At 47.4% G+C, this 19,473-nt stretch overlaps 4 protein-coding genes across 9 annotated transcripts in view; 3 read left to right on the forward strand and 1 right to left on the reverse strand.

The window, feature by feature from the left end:
- Positions 1-18: 18 nt before the first annotated feature.
- Positions 19-16,381, forward strand: C1H1orf56 (chromosome 1 C1orf56 homolog). The gene is made up of 3 exons (XM_027974658.3): positions 19-10,894; positions 11,369-11,440; positions 15,110-16,381. The coding sequence occupies exon 1, from the start codon at positions 224-226 to the stop codon at positions 1,265-1,267; it is 1,044 nt and encodes a 347-aa protein (XP_027830459.2). The 5' UTR covers positions 19-223; the 3' UTR covers positions 1,268-10,894; positions 11,369-11,440; positions 15,110-16,381.
- On the reverse strand, positions 2,919-10,819 carry CDC42SE1 (CDC42 small effector 1). 4 transcript variants are annotated; one of them, XM_027974620.2, is made up of 5 exons: positions 10,397-10,510; positions 7,006-7,312; positions 6,372-6,482; positions 5,437-5,525; positions 2,919-5,190 (listed from the first exon to the last, which is right to left on the reverse strand). In XM_027974620.2, the coding sequence occupies exons 2-4, from the start codon at positions 7,057-7,059 to the stop codon at positions 5,451-5,453; spliced, it is 240 nt and encodes a 79-aa protein (XP_027830421.1). In that variant the 5' UTR covers positions 7,060-7,312; positions 10,397-10,510; the 3' UTR covers positions 2,919-5,190; positions 5,437-5,450. The 4 variants fall into 4 exon arrangements, with proteins under 4 accessions (XP_027830421.1, XP_004002520.1, XP_012036282.1 ...); XM_004002471.6 differs by having other exon boundaries at positions 10,257-10,495; XM_012180892.5 differs by having other exon boundaries at positions 10,218-10,495.
- Positions 11,299-16,381, forward strand: MLLT11 (MLLT11 transcription factor 7 cofactor). The gene is made up of 2 exons (XM_060414106.1): positions 11,299-11,440; positions 15,110-16,381. The coding sequence occupies exon 2, from the start codon at positions 15,116-15,118 to the stop codon at positions 15,386-15,388; it is 273 nt and encodes a 90-aa protein (XP_060270089.1). The 5' UTR covers positions 11,299-11,440; positions 15,110-15,115; the 3' UTR covers positions 15,389-16,381.
- GABPB2 (GA binding protein transcription factor subunit beta 2) overlaps positions 11,299-19,473 on the forward strand; it is a 32,531-nt gene continuing 24,356 nt past the window's right edge. For all 3 annotated transcript variants that reach the window (XM_027974647.2, XM_027974636.2, XM_027974646.2), the window contains exons 1-2: positions 11,299-11,440; positions 15,110-18,089. The gene's annotated coding sequence lies outside the window, so the exon portion shown is untranslated. The remainder of the gene's footprint in view (positions 11,441-15,109; positions 18,090-19,473) is intronic.

Raw genomic sequence — 19,473 nt, forward strand, 5'->3', positions numbered from 1 at the left:
CCTGGGGATTTTCACCCGAGTCCCGGGGGCCTGCCAGGGCGCCCCTTGGGGAGAGGAGTTGGGGGAGGGGCGCGGCGCGCGCGTGCGAGCCCCCCGCCCCTCCCCCCGCGGGCCTCGGTTCTAACGACCCGGTGGGTCTGGGTCGAGAGCTGAAGGGAGGGAGAAAGGTGGGAGCCCCAGCCTTCCTCACTGGCTCCCTCCCAACCCCACACCGTCCAGCCCCATGGTCCCCGCCGCCGGCGCGCTGCTCTGGGCCCTGCTGCTGAGTCTGGGGCCCCGGGCGGCGGGGGCCGAAGGCCTGACTTCGACCGCAATGCCGCGGGACAGTTTCCGCTTCGGGGGCCCTATGACCCGCAGCTACAGAACCACCGCCCGGACCACTCCAGGCGTTGTATCCCCAAGGATGAGGGTGACAATGGAGGATGAGGACGACATCGTGGCCGCTGCCGACAGCCTGGCAGGCCCGGCCGCTGCGGAGCTCTTAGCCTCTACGGTGGCCACAGGCAGCAGGTCACGATTGTCGCAGGAGGAGGATGGGTCTTTGGAAGAAGGGGTTGTGATTTACGCCAGAAAGAATGACACCGAGTCGGAGACTGACAGTACGACCCGCTTTACGCCTGGGATGCCTAGCCCATACCTTACAGCGAATGACCAGGATTTCGGCAAGATGAGTTCAAGCCTGCCTCACTCCACCTGGAAGGCTAATGTGGACTCACAGCCCTCTGACAGTACCGCGAACCCGTGGTCCTCAGCAGGGTCCACCCTGAACCAGTGGCCGCCTCCCTCGCCCTCGGCCATGCCAGCTCCAGAGGATCTGCGGCTGATACTATTGCCCTGGGGCCCGTGGCACTGCCACTGCAAGTCGGGCACTATGAGCCGGACCCGGGCCGGCAGACTGCATGGCCTTTCCGGCCGCCTGCGAGTTGGGGCGCTGAGTCAGCTCCGCACCGAGCACCGGCCTTGCACCTACCACCTATGCCCCTGCAACCGCGAGCGGGAGGAGTGCCCCCTAGACGCAGGTCTCTGTGCTGACACCCGCTGCACCACTCAGACCACCACTCAGACCACCACCAGGGCCATCACCACCACCACCACCGCTCCCTTCCCCCCTCTAACCAGCAGACTCAGACCCGCCCCTTTTATCCCCAGTCCCATTCCCAGCCCCCACCCAGCCTATGCTTTTTGGAAACGGGTCAGGATTGGGCTGGAGGATATTTGGAACAACCTCTCTACAATGTTCACAGAGATGGAACCAGTAAGTGTTTAGTGATGAGCCAGGATTTTTGTTAATGAATCTGAAAAGTCCTGATATACAGAAACCTGTTGCTAAACCAGCCAGCATGTCTGCATGAACTGTTACCTTGTTCGGTTATTGATTCATAATATGCATTGGTTATTCACATTTATTGTTAGCCATTGATTCCATATACCATTTCTTGAGCAACTGCTGTTTGGCTATTAGGCAACATGTACTGTTGGTCACTAGATGATTATTGACCAAACTGTTAAGATGGTAGTTATATAAAGAATTCTTGATGTGGAGATGATTAATGCATGTGGAAGATATTCATGGTTTTCAGTTTATTAATGCAGCTTAACAGTAACAGCCACCAATATCTAAGGTCTTCCTCTGTGCACTTTGCCTGGATCAATCCTCACAACCGTATCATATTATTATTCACACCTTACAGATGAAGAAACAGGGCTTTCAAAGCTAGTAAGTAGCAGAATCACAGCAGGATTTAAACTAGGTTTGTTTGACCCTAGTGCCAATGCTCTTAACCACTACTAACCCAAAGAATTGTCCTTCTGGGATTCCCAGAAACTTAAGAACTCTCAAGGAAGGATAGTCCTTTACTTTTACCAAAAGAGCTACCAAAGTTCCTGACTGACCTGATAAAATATTCTCAAGGTCTCAGGATAATAGGTCCTTTGGGGAAAGACAATAAAATATATACTTGGTTATTTTGTCAGTTTCTGTCCTTGTCTTTCTCCTTATATGTCCAATACCATTATTCAATTTAATAAAGCATAGTGTGCAATAGTGTTGAGGGGATGAGGGTTTGTGCAAAGAGGGAAATGAGGCAAGGAAGGGAAAAGAATATGGATGTGGTTATAATATTTTCCCTTCTATTTTGTTTCCTCACCCAGATAAAGAGAAATCAGAGGTAATGGCCACTTCAACCACAAGAAGAGGTGTCAGCATCTCAACCTCTCCTCCCCCTTGAACCCCGTACCCACTGGATTTATTTTTAGCACAGAAAAACAAAACTAGAAAAAAACTGTTTGGTCATGTATCTTTGTACAGAGGTACCTGAAGGAGACCATAAATCTCTTGAACCTTAAAACTGAACTGTGTAGCTAACAGCATCTGACTTGGTCTCTTCCCCTCTCCTCCAGGATAAAAATGTTGACATTGCTCATCTTCCTCACTTCTGTTTTTTAATGTCTATTCATGTCCTCTATTTTTTAAGTTTTTATTTATTTGACTGCGCCGGGTTTACTTGAGGCACTCAGGATCTTTAGTTGCAGCGTGTGAACTCTTACCTGTGGCAAGGGGCCTCTGGTTCCTGACTAGAGATGGAACCTGGGGCCCCCGCGCTGGGAGCTCGGAGTCTTAGCCATTAGACCATCAGGGAAGTCCTCATCTTCCTCATTTCTAAAGTTGCTTTTAAACAAGCACTTCTTTAAAGACTTGAAAAATCTCAGATAAATGCCCCAAAAAAAGGAACAGGAAGAACAAGCTGAGCCCTTGGCAGGTGATAGTGGTCTTCTTGCCTTCACAACCCTTAGCCTTCTCTCCTCAGAAGAGGCAAGGTCAGAACAAAACGCTACGACAGCCACTTTCTTGGAGCTGCCTTCATTAACAATGTCTACCCTCTAACCCACACATACCTGTAGTGATTACTCTGCAACTATTTTGCTTCAACTTTTTTTTATTTGAAAATGTATTTAAAAGTCCAACAATTTTTAATATAAATTATGACTCTCAAAACCATTCCCATCACTCTCAATATTGTTAAAACAATGGTAGCATACACATTAGAGAAGGTAGCTAAAGGTGAGAGAGCACCAAAGAAAAGATTGTGTGTAAAGAGCAGGCAGTAGAGTAAGGCTCAAGATCAGGGTGACCAGAGAGTCCAGGAGGTCCCCATCTTCCTGCCCTATCCTGTTAACCCTTTAGATCTAGTATAACCCGAAGGCTATTGAGCAATTAGCTAGACTGGAATTGAGTACATTGGGAATGTATCCCTATGACCAAGCTTAGACACTGAAAAACTGCAGGAAATACACTGAAATTTGAAAAAATTAGAACCTCAGTTACTATAGGTGGGGGCGAACCAGATGGATGGTGGAATCAGCAGAGTGGACCTTAGTTCTCACATTCCTGACTCCCACTCCCATCAAACAGGATGGTTCCTGTTACTGAGCTAACAAGACTGCTGCCTTCTCATCTCTGAGCAGGCAGGAGCTTATCTGTTCCGCCCTTCTAAATACCCTGCAAGGAAGGGGCTAGAACAAAACACCTGAGAAAACGGAAAGCGCCTTAAAGACCCTGCTCCGACAGTATTTTCCCACCTAAGGCAGACTCTTCAGCCAGGTGGGCAGTGGGACGCTGGTCTTCAGACAAAACTCCCTGAGTCTTACTTGTGTCTGGTTCTAGGACTAGGGCACAGAAATAGTTTAAATTTGGGGGAGATAAGCTGGGCTGGCTGCAGCTCTGCTGTTTCTCTTTCTTCCTTCCGCAACTCCATTTCACCCTGTTCAGGCCCCCACACCGTAGGAACCCCTCCCCTGGAGAGAATAAGGATGGAGCGTTGCAGCACAAGTCCATACAGAGACATGAACCCACACAAGCACAAGCAACACAATGAGCAGAGTTTGGAGATTAGGTCCAGCCCTATTGAACCTATTTTACAAAGGGCCCTCATTTATCTGTGGTTCAGGCTTAGGATGAACAAGTGGAAGTCAGGTAAGAGGAAAATATCTTGACTCTCAAGCTGTGGTTCTCAGCAGGGAGGTTGCCCTCTAGGAGACATTTGGCCACATCTGGGGACATTTTTGGTTGTCACAACTAGGGTGGGCAAGGATGCTGCTAAATGTTCTACAATGCACAAGGCAGTCCCTCCCTACCAAGAATTACCCAGCCCAAGATGTCAAAGTGCCTAGTTTTGAGAAAACTTGCTCTAGAGGTCTTCCAACTCCCATGCTGTGAGGATCTTAAGCTCATTTTAGGATGACTGTTTTCAACCTATTTATCTCACCACCCCTCCCATCCTCAGCGATCAATAAGTCTACCCTGAGACATAAACTCCTAGTTTTGTGGCCTTCTGGGTTCTTCTCCAAGATCCCTCTTCCTCCTCTCACCTAGGCCAGCAGGGAGGTTGGCAGAAGGCAGATCCCCAAGACTAAAAACGAGTGTCTCCAGGTTAAGACCCACCGCTTAACTCTTATCCAATGGGAAATAGTAAGGCTCATGACAAGGTTGGCGTTAAGGGCAGAGGTAGTAGCAAGATGGGGTAATTAAGAGATCTCATCTTAAATTAAAATTTTAATTAAAAAAAAGAGGAAAAGATCTGAGAGAGCCAGCAATGCTATAGAAACAGGGCTAGAGGCCTTCTGAGAGAAAGAACCCAGTACTGGCAAAGAGATAGGAGGGACTGTGAGCTTAAAGTCCACACTCTAGAAAGAAAGAGCAGCCAGCTGTCACCCCTTAAGACCCGACCTGACATCCACTTCAGTTCCCTCCAGGAGGAAAGACAAACACAGGGAGGTAGGGAGCTTCTCAGCAAAGCTGGCTTCAGCTTAGGTCATCTCACCTACCCACCACATGTAAGGAATTCCAGGTTAGGAGTTTAAAAACATATGGCACCTAGACCATCATTCAGGAGACAGGAACTCATTCCAAGTTCCCAGAAATCTCCTATCTCAGATCTGAGAGTGTCCGAGACTTCAGCCGAGCTCCTCTGGCCAGTTAGTCGTCACTTGGTCAGTCCTGCTGCCTTGACCCCATCTCCAGGAGGGGCTGCAACCAGAGGGAGGAAAGGGAGTCCAGCCCCCGAGCCTTCTGAGGCATTATGAGACAGACAGGAAAAGAGGGGCCCTCGGCCACTGATTCTGGGAGGACAACTGATAGGGGCAGCATCTCTTTGGGGCTGGACAGACTGGAGGCTGGACACATGGCAGATCCTGATTAAAGAAAAAAAAGGAAGATTAGCCTCGAAGATAACCTTTGAGAGAGTGCATCACCTGGCTCACACTCTTAACTGTTTCAACAGTGTGCTCTTTTTTTTCTCTTTCTCTCTGCACATCCATTTCTCTCTGCCTTTCTAGATCCTAATTCTTTCTTCTTCCTTTCATTTCCCATTCCTGCAAAGGATCATGGTTCCAGGGCAGGGGGCTAGAGGCACCGGATCAGTTGCTCTAATCACTCACCATTCCTATCGGAGCTATAAGCCCCTAGAATTGCTCCATGGCCTGTCTCGGTTTCCCTTGGATCTCATCTGCTCCTGAACTGCACCTGTCTGTGAAAAAGCACATGTGAGACCCTCCAAAACCTTAATATAGAAAAGCAGGAGTTCTCTCCTGTGCCCTCCAGGGAAGAGGTTGACCCCATCTCCTTGACAAGAAAATAATTATGAAAAGGTCAAAACTAGCGTCCATTCCTCCAAGGGAAGTTTCAATGCCTCACTTCACATTGACCTTTACGAGGATGTGATAAACTAGGTCTTTTACAAGTAAGATTCTCTCACAAAGGACTCTCTCATATTTATCTCAATTTCACAACTGATGAAAAGATTCCTTCAATATCTCCAAGCCCACTCCTTCTGTTTTTGGGGGGCGGTGGGGCATGGCAGGTGGAATCTTAGTTCCCTGACCAGGGATTAAACCCATGCTCCCTGCATTCAAAGTGTGGAGTCTTAACCAATGGACCACCAGGGAAGTCCTCTGTTATTCTGAGAGCAGAAATGCATATTAAACAGTATTTAGAACAGAGGTGCTCAGCCCTTTTCCTGACCCAACACTCCCAACTCAATATGTCTTACTATGGCGCTGAGACAGCAGTTTTTTCTTTTTTTTAGACAGTTAATAGAAGGGTTATGATTTTGCAAAAAAGCCCTCTAAGTAACTATTAAGACATATATCCCCCATCCCAATGGAGAACAATTTATTAATTGTAAAGATGAGGGCGACTACACCAGAGACCTGAAATGCCAGATCTCAGATTTATGCAGCCTGCAAACAGGACTAGAATCCTAGCCTCTTGCTTCCCTTCGAGTATTCTGTTATGCCTCCAGGTTTCAACTTTCAAAAAGGGGCACGGTTCCAGGCCACAATCCCATCTCAACCTCTCCCCATTCCTTCGTTACCATGGCAAGTCCATCTCCGGCCCCCATCTCCCCAGAGCCAATGTGAGTCAGGTGGACAAAATTCATTGGTTCCCCAATCATGGTTCGATCAATCCGTCTCCTCTTCTTCTTCTGCTTGGAGAAGACAGGGAGTTACATCACAGTGGAGGAAGGGAAAAGAGTCTTAAAAACCACTCAGGGAAGAGCTAAGGGTCTGGGGGCAAAGGGGATATGGCACTATAACAGGGAAATCATTAAGGTATGAAAGGCGGGGCTAGAACAACACAGATGTAGAGGACACAGGCAGGGTGGTAAGAGCAGTGGCCTGCACAGTGGACAGAGAAAGGGCATGTCAAAGTCACCTCTGGTTGATGAGGGAACAATGGGGCAAACTGACAGGTATTAAGCTCCACCTACAACCTCCTGTCAGACTCAAAATGGACAGGAAAAGGAAGTGACAGCTGGGACTGTTCACCCCTTCCATCACTCGGCCCCTTTATTCCAGGCCCACACCAGCCTGGCCTTAGAAGCTATTCTGACAGAGAGGTAGGCAAGAAGTGGGCTCTTCAGATGGCAGATTCCAGATGATGTGTCTTCATCACAGCCTATGGCAACTGATTTCTGTGTGTGTGGGGGTGGGGCTGGGAAGACTCACCGGCTGGGGTTTCTCTACCACGCAGCAGCCCAGTTTGTGCCAAAATTCACTCATGTTCCCTGACGGTTCCAGTTTCACTCCTCTGCCTGAAGCCCCAGAGGGCTCTTGTTCTTGTGCCTGACTGCCCTCGCCTCACTCCCCTCAGGTGTAACAACACCTTGAGTTTCAGCTGGACAGGTCTAGACAAAGTGGAGTCCTTGGAGCCCTGAGCTGAGTGGTGAAGGTCAGCGTCTCAGATCCCGAGACACTAGCAAGGTCAGGGGTGGGCAGGCAGGTGCAAGGTTATGTCTTCCACAGACTTGGAACCCTGGATGAACACAGAGTAAAGAGAGAGAAAAGTTAAGGAGAAATCCCCCATCCCCCACTCTCTTGAGAAGCCTTCTGATGAGCCTGTATCTTCTTGCTCCTGTTTAAGGCCACAGTCCTGTAACCAGTGTTAACCTCTGTAAACATAACCTCAAAGTATGACGATCAGAGAAAGGCAAAGAACAAACAGGGCACCAAGGGGTTAAGAAGCTACAGCTGCTGGGAGAGGAAGAGGGCTAGAAGCTAAGGTGACAGGATGGGAGGGGACCAAAAGATACTGGTAGAAATGAACAAAGTTGGGGTGCTCAAGCTCCACCTCCCTTCTCCCTGGGTTTAGGGCAGAAGGGGAGGGGCATTTAAGTGAGTTTAAAGAGGAAATGGTGGTTTTTTTGTTCTCACAAACAAGGCCTCCACCCCTGACCCTCCCTTTTTCTTTACCTTACCCTGAACACCTAGATTTTCTTTACCAAGAGAGGCCCTGACTACCTAGGTCCTGGGTGACTAACTGCAGTAGGTTGGAACCTAAGAAAGATTTTCTTCAGCGAGGAATTCTTCACTCTCTGTTCCCTGCCCTTGTTCCTCCTCATTTCCCTCAAGTGAGATCCAACCCCTCCCCAAAGCCATTTACTAGTTCCTTCATTACTTGACCTTGAGAGCCTTCCCGAGGACTGCCTGCACTGTTTCACCTGAGCTCTGCATCAGCGCGCTCCTGTGTGCGCGCCTCAGCATGCACGTATGTGGCATGGCCCTTTCTCCATGTGCGTCTTGTGGCCATCACCTGTGCTCAGGTCGTAGGAACACATGCCAGGCATCTTCTGTTCCGTGAGGAATCTCTTTCCAGGCTCCCCACCCTCTTCACGTGTCGTGTTGTGCCACTCCGGTCTGCCTCACAACCCACAGGGCCTGGGCCGGCCTGCCTCCTCCCCTCATGCTGTGACCTGTTCTCTTTCTCTCTTCCCTTCTTAGCACTTCCACCCCCAATCTTCATCAGCCAACCAGATATGAGGAACTTTCCAGTAGCATTAGTGTCCAAGGACACTACTTCACCACTGCCTGCCAGGGTAGGACACACATGGGTTTCCTCTATCTTCAGCGCCTCTCCTAGTCAGATAATACAAGCAACTTCAAAGATTCCAGGCAGGGCAATTTCACGGACACCATACTGGAGCCTAGATAGGAATCTCCCCTCCCTCCAGGACTGGCACCCTAGGCTGATCTAAGAGCTGAGAGGGACTTTTTTTCTCAGTCTTGCGATGAGATCACACAAACACTGAGGTTCAGTTTCTGGGGGATGGAAGGACCCAGGAGTCCAGGCTTCCTCTAACTTCCCTTTCCACCACTGGTGGGACAAGTAATGAGACAGGGAGGAAGTCAGAATGCAGCTGTCCAGAGAGGGGGGCTGTGGTCAGTGGGACAGTCAGTCACAGGGTTTGTTGTGATGGTGGTGGTGTTGGTTGGTAAGGGTTGGTGGGTGGGAGGAGATGAAGAAAACAATGAAGAATCAGAGGAAACCCCCCACACTACCAGACCCACTGTGCTAACACTGGACTCTCCTCCAAAACCCCCCCTTGCTCAAAGCTGAGTGGACAGAAGTGGATGGTGGGAGGGAAACGGAGAGAGGAGGGGGAGGAGAGAGGGAAAGGGGCAGTGGAGGGAACAAGGGCGTTTCTGTTCCTTTTCCAGGGACCTGGCCAGGGCTGGGTGGAGAGAAAGTGTGTGTGTGGGACTTGGCATGAAATGACCAATGGTGATGAGAAGTGACCAGGAAATTCCATTCCCTAGGACACAGGACATAAGGGTCTCTGAAACCTGGCGGTGGGGTCAGCCTGAGAAGACTGGGGCCGGGTGAATGCGGTGGCGGGAGGGGGGAGGGGAACAAGGTCAGAAAAGGAAGTAAGAGTGATTGGCTGCCACTCTCCTTTAAAACAGCTAAATCTCTAAAGAGTGAGCTGCGAACAAACGAAGTCCTGAACTGGTCAGCCCAGGAGGAAGAGGCACCTGAACCCAGTACCCACTATTTCTACCCCACAAATGAAGGGGAAGGGGCTGGTAAACAGCAGGAGAGGTCAGGATCTGATCAGATAAGGCCATATCCTGAGTCAAGCAGTGCCTTGACCTGGCTTGAGTCCCAAATAGGAAGGGTGAAATACAGAGCTGGAGAAGACACCAAGGTCACAACGGAGCTTAAGAACATTAAAACTGCCAGGGAGTGAGCAGAAGAATGGATGGGAGAAAGGTTCAGGGAGAAAGGATGTACAGAGGTAGTTTCCTAGTCCTGTTCTAGCCCCAAACCGGTTTTCCCGGTCCCGCTGCCTCCAGCCCCAAGGCCTCCAACCCGCTGCTTGACAAGCCTTCACAAGAAGCAGCTGGGGAAAGAGAAAGAGAATGGAGAGAATGGAGCGGGCAGTTCTGGCCATGAGCCCGGGGCTGCAGCTGGCCCTTCTGAAGACCTCCAGGGAGGAGGGCTGCTGAGGGGCTCCAGAGAAGTAAGGGGGACTCCGCATTTCAGTCAAGTGACAGGCATTCGCCCCAGCACCAACCGGGCCCTTCACCCGGAAAGGTCTTGTGGAGGCTTAAGAGCAGAGCTAGGCCCTCAACTCCCCCTCCCCAATATAATCAGTCCCATAGACTCCATTTCTGCCCCCACCCCCGCAACTCTACGCAGAAATTCTGTTTCTCCCAAGGTTGAACTAGGATTGGGGCCTCTCTGTGAATCTTTCCGACTTTGTCGCTGTCTTCCGTGACTGCTTGTCTCAGGTTCAGACCTTCCTGGACCAGCTCAGCTTCACTTTGTTGGCACATCCCAGCACCGAGGTTGGTGAGTCTCAAAAGAGACCCTCTTTCCACCGCCCTTCTCCCCCCAGCACTCCAGACCGTCTTCCCTTCTGCTCTTTCACTGGCCTCACCTGCGCAGTGCCGGAGCGTGGACGGGGACGGTTACTCACCCAGCGCATCCGCGTTTGCCACCGACCCAGCATCTCGACAGCCGCGGACTGCCTGCTCCCCCACCCCCAGCATCCGGTGCGTCTCCGCCAGGCTGGGTAGGCGGGGCGCACCGGCGGAGGGACAGACCCCAAAGCCTCACCTGCTCTGCTCCGGCATCGAGGCGTCCGGCGGCAGCTGATGGGGGGCTCCCACTCGGGGCACGCCAGTGTGGGTTCCCGGGCTCGCTCCTCGGCGCGGTGGGGGAGCCGAGGGCGGACCGGCAGAGGTGGGGCTGGCCGAGGGCGGAAACGGCCGCGACGCGATTACGAAACCCGTCCGGCTGAGAGCCCAGCGCACAGCTCTGCTCGGGACAGAGGAGGCGCTGTGCTGCGCTTTGCAAGGACGTGGGCGGGGCCTCGGAAGCCCCCGCGGGCCGCCGCCCTGCCGGGCGAACCCGGGAAGGTGGGCCCTCGAGGAGGGCCTGGCAACCACCCTGGACCGTCCGGAACCGCGCGTTCCCTTTGCGCGCCGGCTGTTGCGGGGCAAAAAGGAAGCGGAGCCCCGGCATCCTGCGGCCCCAACCGAGTTCAGAGATTCGCAGAAGCACACCCCCGTCCCGATCTTCCTGTACCCTTCCCCAAATGGGGGTGGGGGCTAGGTTATTTACCCATTGTGAGGGTGGGGAGGCAATCGGGAGGGAGGGCTGGAGAATCTTTTTCTGATTCTCGAAAACACTTCGAGTAACTCAAAATCCTTAAATCGGGGGATAAAGGGACACTCCTCTTTTTCCATCGTTATCTAGAGTCAAGATTTTTTAATCCATAGACCTAAAATTAGAGGACAATTAAGTGCTCATTCATTACTCCCTCAGTCAGCACGGGGGTGCTGGAACCGTGGTGCAGACCAATAAACCTGCGGAGATGCTTTAATCCTGTCTCCCTCCCTCAAGTGTTCTGGAACCTATCATTTGAATTAGCCAAGTCAGGCCGGGAGGGGGCGGGGAGTCCTTCCGCCCTTCTTAGGAGGGGCTGCATTGCAGGGGGAGACTGAGCGGACTGGCTCAGTCACTGAACAGGGAGAGGGAGTGAGAAGACAAAGCCGTCAAAGCCCCAGTAGCTTTCTTTTTCTCCAGCCCAGAGCACACACCGGAGCCCTGAGGTACTCCCTCCATCTTTGGAACACGCTAGTAATTCATTGATAACAGGTAAACGAGACTGAGGGAGGGGGGCAATGGGTTGAAAAGATATGAGAGGTGCTGCTAGTTAGGTTGAAGACCCCCTAATGAGGGTGGGGTAGGGGAACAGTTCTATAGGAGCGAGGGCGGCGCTGGGAACAATAGGTAGGTAGTTGTTCACCGTTTTACATCCTTCCGAAGATCTCCATCCATGCCTTATAATCCTTTACACAGACATTTATTTCTAACAATTTACGTGTAGCCATTTTTCAGCATTTATCTCCCTATTTCAGTTGTCAATCTGCCTAACATTTGTCCCTGAAGATAAGAAAATTATTGTCTTCAGTTATCTGTATCTTCTTTTTCAAGCTGCCATTTGTTTTCCCTTTTTTTTTGTTTTGGATGACTCTGGTCCTCCTGTATCACTCTGGCCTCTATTTCCCTGTATTTTCATTTTTTTTCTGTCATGTTCCCTTGATGTGTCTACCCTTACCCCAAACTTATTTGTCTCCATAGAAAGGAGTTTGGGGGGAGAGATGTGATAATACTGAGATTAATCCTGACTTTTCTTTTAAATCTCCTTCTCCCATTCCCAAACCTTTGCTCGGAAGAGTCAGTTTGAGGTAGGAAGGTAGGGACCTCTGTGTTGGACAACTGCCTGATTTCGTATTGCAGTCAGTACAGTCCACAGGAGCTAGGTATGGGGGCAGATTTTGGAAAGGGAATGCTTCATTGTAGCTCAGTAGAGTAGGTGGGGGAAGGACATGGCTAGTAGGAAAATCCAAGCTCAGAATGAGACACCTATAATGAGATGCCAGGGAGGTTCCATTCCCCTCCACCATCATCCCTTGTCCCCTGTATGGTGGCAGCATGACACAGCAAGGCCCTGTTGGATAGGCCCTGGATTCCCACAGAGGGTCTGGACAAAGGGTATTTGGGCGTGTCCGTGTGGCTCAGAGAGAGCCACTTTATGCTGTGTATTTGCTAATTGTGTATCTCTAAGAATTGACGGTGATATTTAGAAATTATTGTTGCCTAAAACAAGTGAATTCAAAATGAAGGATAGTGGGAAGCATTTATTGAGCATATATTGTGGTACAAGGCACTATCCAAGCCCTTTGAGATAAATAAATAAGAGATATAAAGATAGATGAGGCATGGGTAGAGAATATTTGGGGAAGAGAAAGCTAGCTGAAAAGGAACCTTGTGCAAAATTCAGGTACTTGGGAATTAAATCCATGCTACATTAAAAATTTCATTGCTAATGCAAATGTCAGCTTCATTTTTGGTACAGTCAATATTCTTGACTTGATTTTAAAAGCTGATATGCTTGATTGAGTGCCTTTCTGAAATGCATTTGGTACCACATACATGTCTCTTAGTCAATGAATGGCATGGCTAGGGATTTTGGGCCTTTTAAGTTATTATTTTGTAAAATTTCCTTTTGCTTTTTTAATTTCAAGAGAAGCTCTGCCAGACACTCAGAATTGGTTGGACAGTTTTTATACATACACTGGTTGAACAAAAGGAGTCAGTGTGTCAAGGAGCTTTTTCCCTTTCTCAGATCCTACCTTCCTCTCTTCTGCCTTTTGCATTTTCACTGTTCAGATTCTAATCATGGGAATAATCAACACCAAACCCACTGAATGTCTGTTCCTCAGGAAGTAAGAACTCTTGCCAGTTCTGAGAATACTGGTATAGAATTATATCAAGCTGCAGGCAACTATGTATAACACATCAAAAAAGGGTCAGACTGGAAATTATGAGACCCTATCCAAACTGACTGGATAATTTCTAAGGTGTTTTCTAGTTTTAAAAGCCTATGCTTCCCTCTCCTTCTCCATGATTCTATTCTTTAAAGAGCCTATTTAAAATAGAATTTCTAAAAAAAAAGGTGGGGGGGGGGGGGCGGAGGACCTCCCTGTCTATCCAGTGGTTGAGACACCGTGCTTCCAGTGCAGGGGATGAGGGTTTGATCTTGGTGGGGGAACTCAGATCCCATATGCTGCATGTTATAGCCAATAAATAAGTAAATAAAATAGGATTTCTTAAAAAAAAAAAAAAGAGCCTATGATGTGCCCAGCATTATATTAAGCTTACTCTGGAGGAAATATAAGAGACCAGCTAGATAGGCAAACTAGTACTATTAATTAAAATCCTTGTGGGAAGGTTTACTTCTTACAGTCTCTACAGTCCCAGACTAAGCCAGGGTTAGTTGGTTGATAGGAACATTTTTTTTTTTTTAATAGCTTTCTGTGCACATGTCTCTGCAAGATGATCAGAGCTGAATATCATAGGATGATGACCTCACCTTTCCAACATGCTCCCCCACCCTTTTCCAGTCCCCAAATTACTCTCCTTCTAAGCAGCTTCTCTGCTGAGTAATGCTCAGTTCTCAGGGTTTATTTTGGAGCTTGACTCTAAGAAGACAAAGAGCAACTCAGAATTCACTTTTAACATTGAAAATACCCTAGTCTACACACTTAACATTCCTAAAACCCCTATATTCGCATATAACTGTACACTAAAGTCTATTTTTTCTGCCACATTTATGGGGGCATTTTGGAACTTACTTAAGCTCACTATTTAGGAGTCTCAAAGCTTGGTGAAAGCTAATGGAGTGTGTTGGAGGAAAGCCTTGTGAGATGGGGATTCTATTTTTAGAGGCAGTGGAATGTTCTTTCTGCTCCTTCCCTTGGTTAGTAAGCAACAGGGAGGTCGCAAGGAGGTATAATAGTCTAACTTGAGGGTGTGCATGGGACACACAGGAAAGATGAAAGGAGTACTCATTAAAACATGGAAAAGTAATCTATTAAAGGATCTTCTCCTTCCAATCTAAACTTTCTTGAAATTTCCAATCCATTTGCTATATCATCAAGTGTATTCTAGCACTGAGATCAGAGAAAAGAAATCCTGTTATAGCATAGGAAAATTAAGAGCCCAGGTTTTGTTCTGAAAGGGAGAGTTAGGCTAGAGAGAAACAGGCTGTAAGATTTATCTGTGGGCTTATAAATGGGAGTGGGAAAGTATTCATTGTATTACATACTGAGGGAAAATTAGTCAGCAACTTTGGATGTTTCTTTGTGTGTGCAAAGCCCAGCACTTGTCAAGAAGGTGTAAAGTAGACTGGTTTTTACTTTGGGAAACTCTTAGTCCCTTGAAGGAGTTAAGATTATCCTTATGTAAGACACATAATGGTGATCTGTAACCCCAAACTGATGTAGTCAGGTAAAACTCTACAGGCATTGTGGGAAATATTGCAAGAAATAGGCTAGATGGAGTTAAGTTTAAGGATGGCCTCCTGGAAGAAGTGAGTTTACGGTAGGGTTTAGAAAGCAGGAAGGAAAATAGAAAAATCATGGACATGGAAACCCTTTTCAGAGGTACCATGACCTATTAAACGAGGAAATCAAGGATATGAAATATAGTAAGAGGTCAATGGAGATTCCTCTAGGGACTTGAATGGAGCCTTGAAACTTGGATAGTATTTTAAGATGGAGAGTGTAGAGTTAAGAGACAGGAGTAAGTATAGCTGTAGCATAAAATGTACTAGGGAAAACAGGGCCAGATTCTGGAAGGCCTTGAAAAGCAGACCCAAGCAGTAGGCAGTAAATAATATGTACAGAGGCAAATGGGGAAAGGCCATGGGCCACAAAGAGGTGGCTGTAGCATGAACACTGATAATTGGTTTCTTTCCAGGAAGTTATGAGGGACCCTGTGAGTAGCCAGTACAGCTCCTTTCTTTTCTGGAGGATGCCCATTCCAGAATTGGATCTGTCGGAGCTGGAAGGCCTGGGTCTGTCAGATACATCTACCTACAAGATCCAGGACAGCAGCGTTGGCAAAATGACGGGGCAGGCACCTGGAGCAGAGCAGGAGAAAAACCCAGAAGGCGATGCCCTCCTCGAGTACAGCACCTTCAACTTTTGGAGAGCTCCCATTGCCAGCATCCACTCCTTCGAATTGGACTTGCTTTAAGCCCAAGATCTCTCTCTTCCACCACTTTGCCCTCATTGCCTGACCTTTCAAACCCCCTTCCTTCCACCCTTTCCCCTATCAATCTTGCTGTTTCCCCTCTACTGTATTGAGGTGGTGCTGATGAATCTGCCTGAGTTGTGTTTTATGTATTTATTTATTTATTTATCTTACCAGTTTTTCCTCAAAAGTCCTCAAGTCCCAAAGTAAAGGGTTCAAGCAATGGAGTATTGGTCACAGGGATTCCTCCTTTCCTTTCCCAGACATTAAATCCTGAAAAAAGACTGGTGAGGCCACCACTGAGTTGTATAGCAGTATAAAATGGAGGACTGATTTTTTTTTTTTTTTAGTTCATTTTAATCAGCTTTCAGAGATTGCTCAAACCTTCTTAATTTCTTGTTCCAAGCCAGGAAACATGTTTCTTCAGGGGTTGATGAAAACCCTGTACATTTTGAGATTATCTGCTATAAAACTGTAGGGTTTCTAAAAGGTTAAGGTGATCCTGCTGCTTCTTGTGATACTTTTTTCTTAGAGAAATTAGGGGCCGATGAAGGTATGAAATAAGAGGAAATAACACAGTGTGGGAGATGATAATAAGAAAAAAGCCCTGAATCATTTCAGAAACAGTTACGCTCTCTCAAAAGTTGTTCCTCCTTTAAACCTATTCAATTTACAATTGTGCTCCTGTGGGCTGGAAATGCTAGCTGAGGAAAATCAGATTTCAATTCTTAAAATGCAATCTTGCTGTTATGATAATTTGTAAGATTTTATTGAGTCTCTAAAAGGCATAGGCATGGGCCTTAGTATTTTAGTTTTGCCCCCCTGCATTTGCAGTGTAGGATACTGATCAAATGGGCCTTGGGCACAGTTCTTCGGCTACACTATGAAACGAACAATCAACTCTGACCCTACACCATGTCTCCACCCCTCCCCATATTATTGCTGCTGATTTGTGCTGCCATTTAATCACTTCTTTAATAAAGATATTCAATCCCAGGACTGGATTCTAGTTTTCTCTCTTTACAGGAAGCAGCATAGATCTAAAAAATTAGCTTTGCTTCCATGTTCAGCTTATATATTTTATCTGATATTCAACTTTGTGGAAGAAGGATTTAAGTAGCCTTTATACATGATAGTGATGAACTTCAGGTTGAACAGATAAGTTACAAGAAAAAGGGTGAAAACAACTTAAAAAAATTATTTTGGAGAAAGCTGTAACCAACCACTCTTGTGCTTGCCCACTGACTACCAATGTATTAGGTAGTGATCCCAGATGCTGCAGAAGGCACCTGTGACATTAAATCTGCACTTCATTATCTCAGCCTCGGTCCCTAAGAAAACAAACGACTTAACCCAAATATGTTATATGCTTATACTTACAAGTCACTTAATTAAAAAAAAAAAAAGCTATTTGGGCAAATTTATAAGTAGATTATGAGTACCTACTGTATGAGACACCCAGTCAGGCAACAGAAAAGGTTGTAAACAAGACTGATTTTGACCCTCAAGCTGTAAATACCAACTTGGGCAGTAAGCCAAAGGAGTCCTTTAAAGAACGTGAACAGAATCTACGGAAATTGATAATAGGGATGGATTGGAAGTTTCGGATTAGCAGATGACAAATTACTACATACACAATGAATAAACAAGTCCTACTGTATAGCGCAGGGAACGATATTCAATACATTGTGGTAATCCATAACAGAAAAGAATATAAGTATATATATATATATAGTTACAACGGAATCACTTTGCTGTACAGCAGATATTAACACACTATCATCTATAGGCAATAATTTTTAAAAAAAAACACGTAAATCTTCCCCATAGGCTTTGAAAAGCGTTGATGGTCTCCACCATCAACGACAAAAGCCAAACTCGAATAAAGAGTGGAGCAGTGGTGTCTCCTTTTCTATTTATTTCCCAAAGTCTTCTTTCTCGACTTCGCGCTGTCCTTTAGTTCCTGGCGAATGGTAGATGGAGATGGGAATCAACTGGTAAGTAAGGTGCCTAAATGAACTTGCAAAGTCCTGCTCCATCCTCTTCTAAGCCCCCGCCAAGAAATAACTGTTGACAGGTTGGCTCTAGGATCCTTACATTCAAGCTGTAGCGGAAAACATGTCCGTCCGGCACAAGAGCTCAGTTCACGAGCAAACCCTGCAACGTCCCAGACATCTTCACCCGAGGGTGGGACCGCGAAACATTGCTTTCCTAAAAACAACCAAAAGACAGCGGGACAGACGGGCAGAATCCGATTTCACCAGGTTCTTGGCGCCAAAACAAACCATCGGGTCCGTCCCCTGCCGGACCTATACGACACGTATTCGACAATCCTCCGCCTCGCTAAATAGTCCTGTCTAAAACGTCTCGAATACACACTATTTTACCTCAAAAGGCCTTCCGAGGATAGACAGTGACCTCTGGGGCGCATCATCGTTCTGTTCGAATACAAACACGGTTTTCCTATCATTTTCTGTTCATAGATTCCTCCGCCAGAAATTATATTCCCCGAGTCTTCACTTCCGGGTCCGCCATTTTGCTGCCTCCATTTCTTCACGAGGGGGGGTTAAAGGCCCCCAAAATATGCATATGTGAAAAGGCCAAAAAGTAACCGTCATTGACAGGGAGTCTTAACTAGAAAAGGAAACAGGACAAAACTGGCAGGCTCGGTGAAAGCACAGCCGGCAGCGTCCCGGACGAGGAGGTGAGGGGGAAAAAGAGATGCGTGCGCTCGAGGGGGCGTCAGGGCTGGAAGGGAGACTGCCGCGAAAAGTTGCACCGCTTTCCAGCTCGGCCCCCAACTTCTCGGTGCAGTCGGAGCGGCGCCCCCTCGCCAGAGCGGGGGCGGCTGAGGGAAGGAGAGGAAGGGGATGCTGCTGGGAGGAAGGGGAGGGGACTGGGAGGTGAAGAAGGGGGTGGGTGTAAGACCTGGGGCTGGGGAGCTGGACCGAGGGAAGCCAAGGCCACAGAGGTGACCGCTAGGGGGCAGCGCGGCGCGCGGGCTGGGGGCTGCCCTCCAGGCTGAGACCCTGGCTCCTGTCCCTAGTTGACCCTTCTTGCAGAAAGACTGAACATCGCTCTAATAGAGGAGAAAAAGGATTCCCTAACTCTCTGATCCCAGGAATAGCCTAAAGATTATTAATGAGCTCAGCAATCTGAGCAAGAGCAGTGAGGGCTCCGCCTCCAGTTTTTACACAGTTGTTTGTACAGCTGGCGCAGCAGTGGGGACGTGTGCAATAGAAAAAGGTCGTCATATCATGGACTCTTCAATTCCGTTTCTCCTTCCTAACCATTCTCCTTTTCTCACAGATTTTCTTGAGCCCGCAGACATCCCATTCTTCTCTCCCTTTCCAGAAGGACCTTTCTCTCTCATCTCTCTTTTTAAAACATCTATGGAAAAGGATATTCTATGATTTACCTTCAGCAACTTAACATTTTTGGCCATCTGAGACTGTATTTTCATTGTACCATTTGATCCACCCAGTCCACAAGAGATGTTCTTAAGCATCTTTGTTCATATATGCTTTGATAACAGTGAAAGAAGTGCCCCACCTAAATTTTTGTATCAACAAGCGAAATTACTCTCTTGTAATAGAGTACGTTGTGAAGAGCTCAGGCACTTCATCAGTTATTTAAAAAAACTTATTGAAAATTATTGTGTGTTCATTTGGGAGGGGAAGTGGATGCTCTGTTATTTTATTCATCTATAAAATCCTGGGAGGCAAGTTAGATCAGTAGAGAAAGTGGAGGTACATTCACTAAGGGAGAATGTTTTCCTTTTGTTTTTAGTAACCAAGGGAGCTCAGAAGTGCCTAGACTGTCTCTTATCCTTACTGCATCTCTCATCTGGTGGTATATGGGAGAATGACACATAGTCCCCCCAAAATGCCATTATTTTAAAAATACATTTTACTTTTAAAAGCAAAGAGTGAGAATAAGGAGAGAAAAGACCCTTGAATACATATCTAGGAAACTTTTTTTTTTCCTAATGATTAATGCAACAGCCTATTCACATTCTGACCCCAAAGTTTAACTTACCATTTATAATAAGAAATAAGGTTTTTGGTGGCCTGTTTAAACAATGGGAT

The sequence above is a fragment of the Ovis aries genome, chromosome 1 (assembly GCF_016772045.2).
Source record: "Ovis aries strain OAR_USU_Benz2616 breed Rambouillet chromosome 1, ARS-UI_Ramb_v3.0, whole genome shotgun sequence".
Taxonomy (NCBI): domain Eukaryota; kingdom Metazoa; phylum Chordata; class Mammalia; order Artiodactyla; family Bovidae; genus Ovis; species Ovis aries.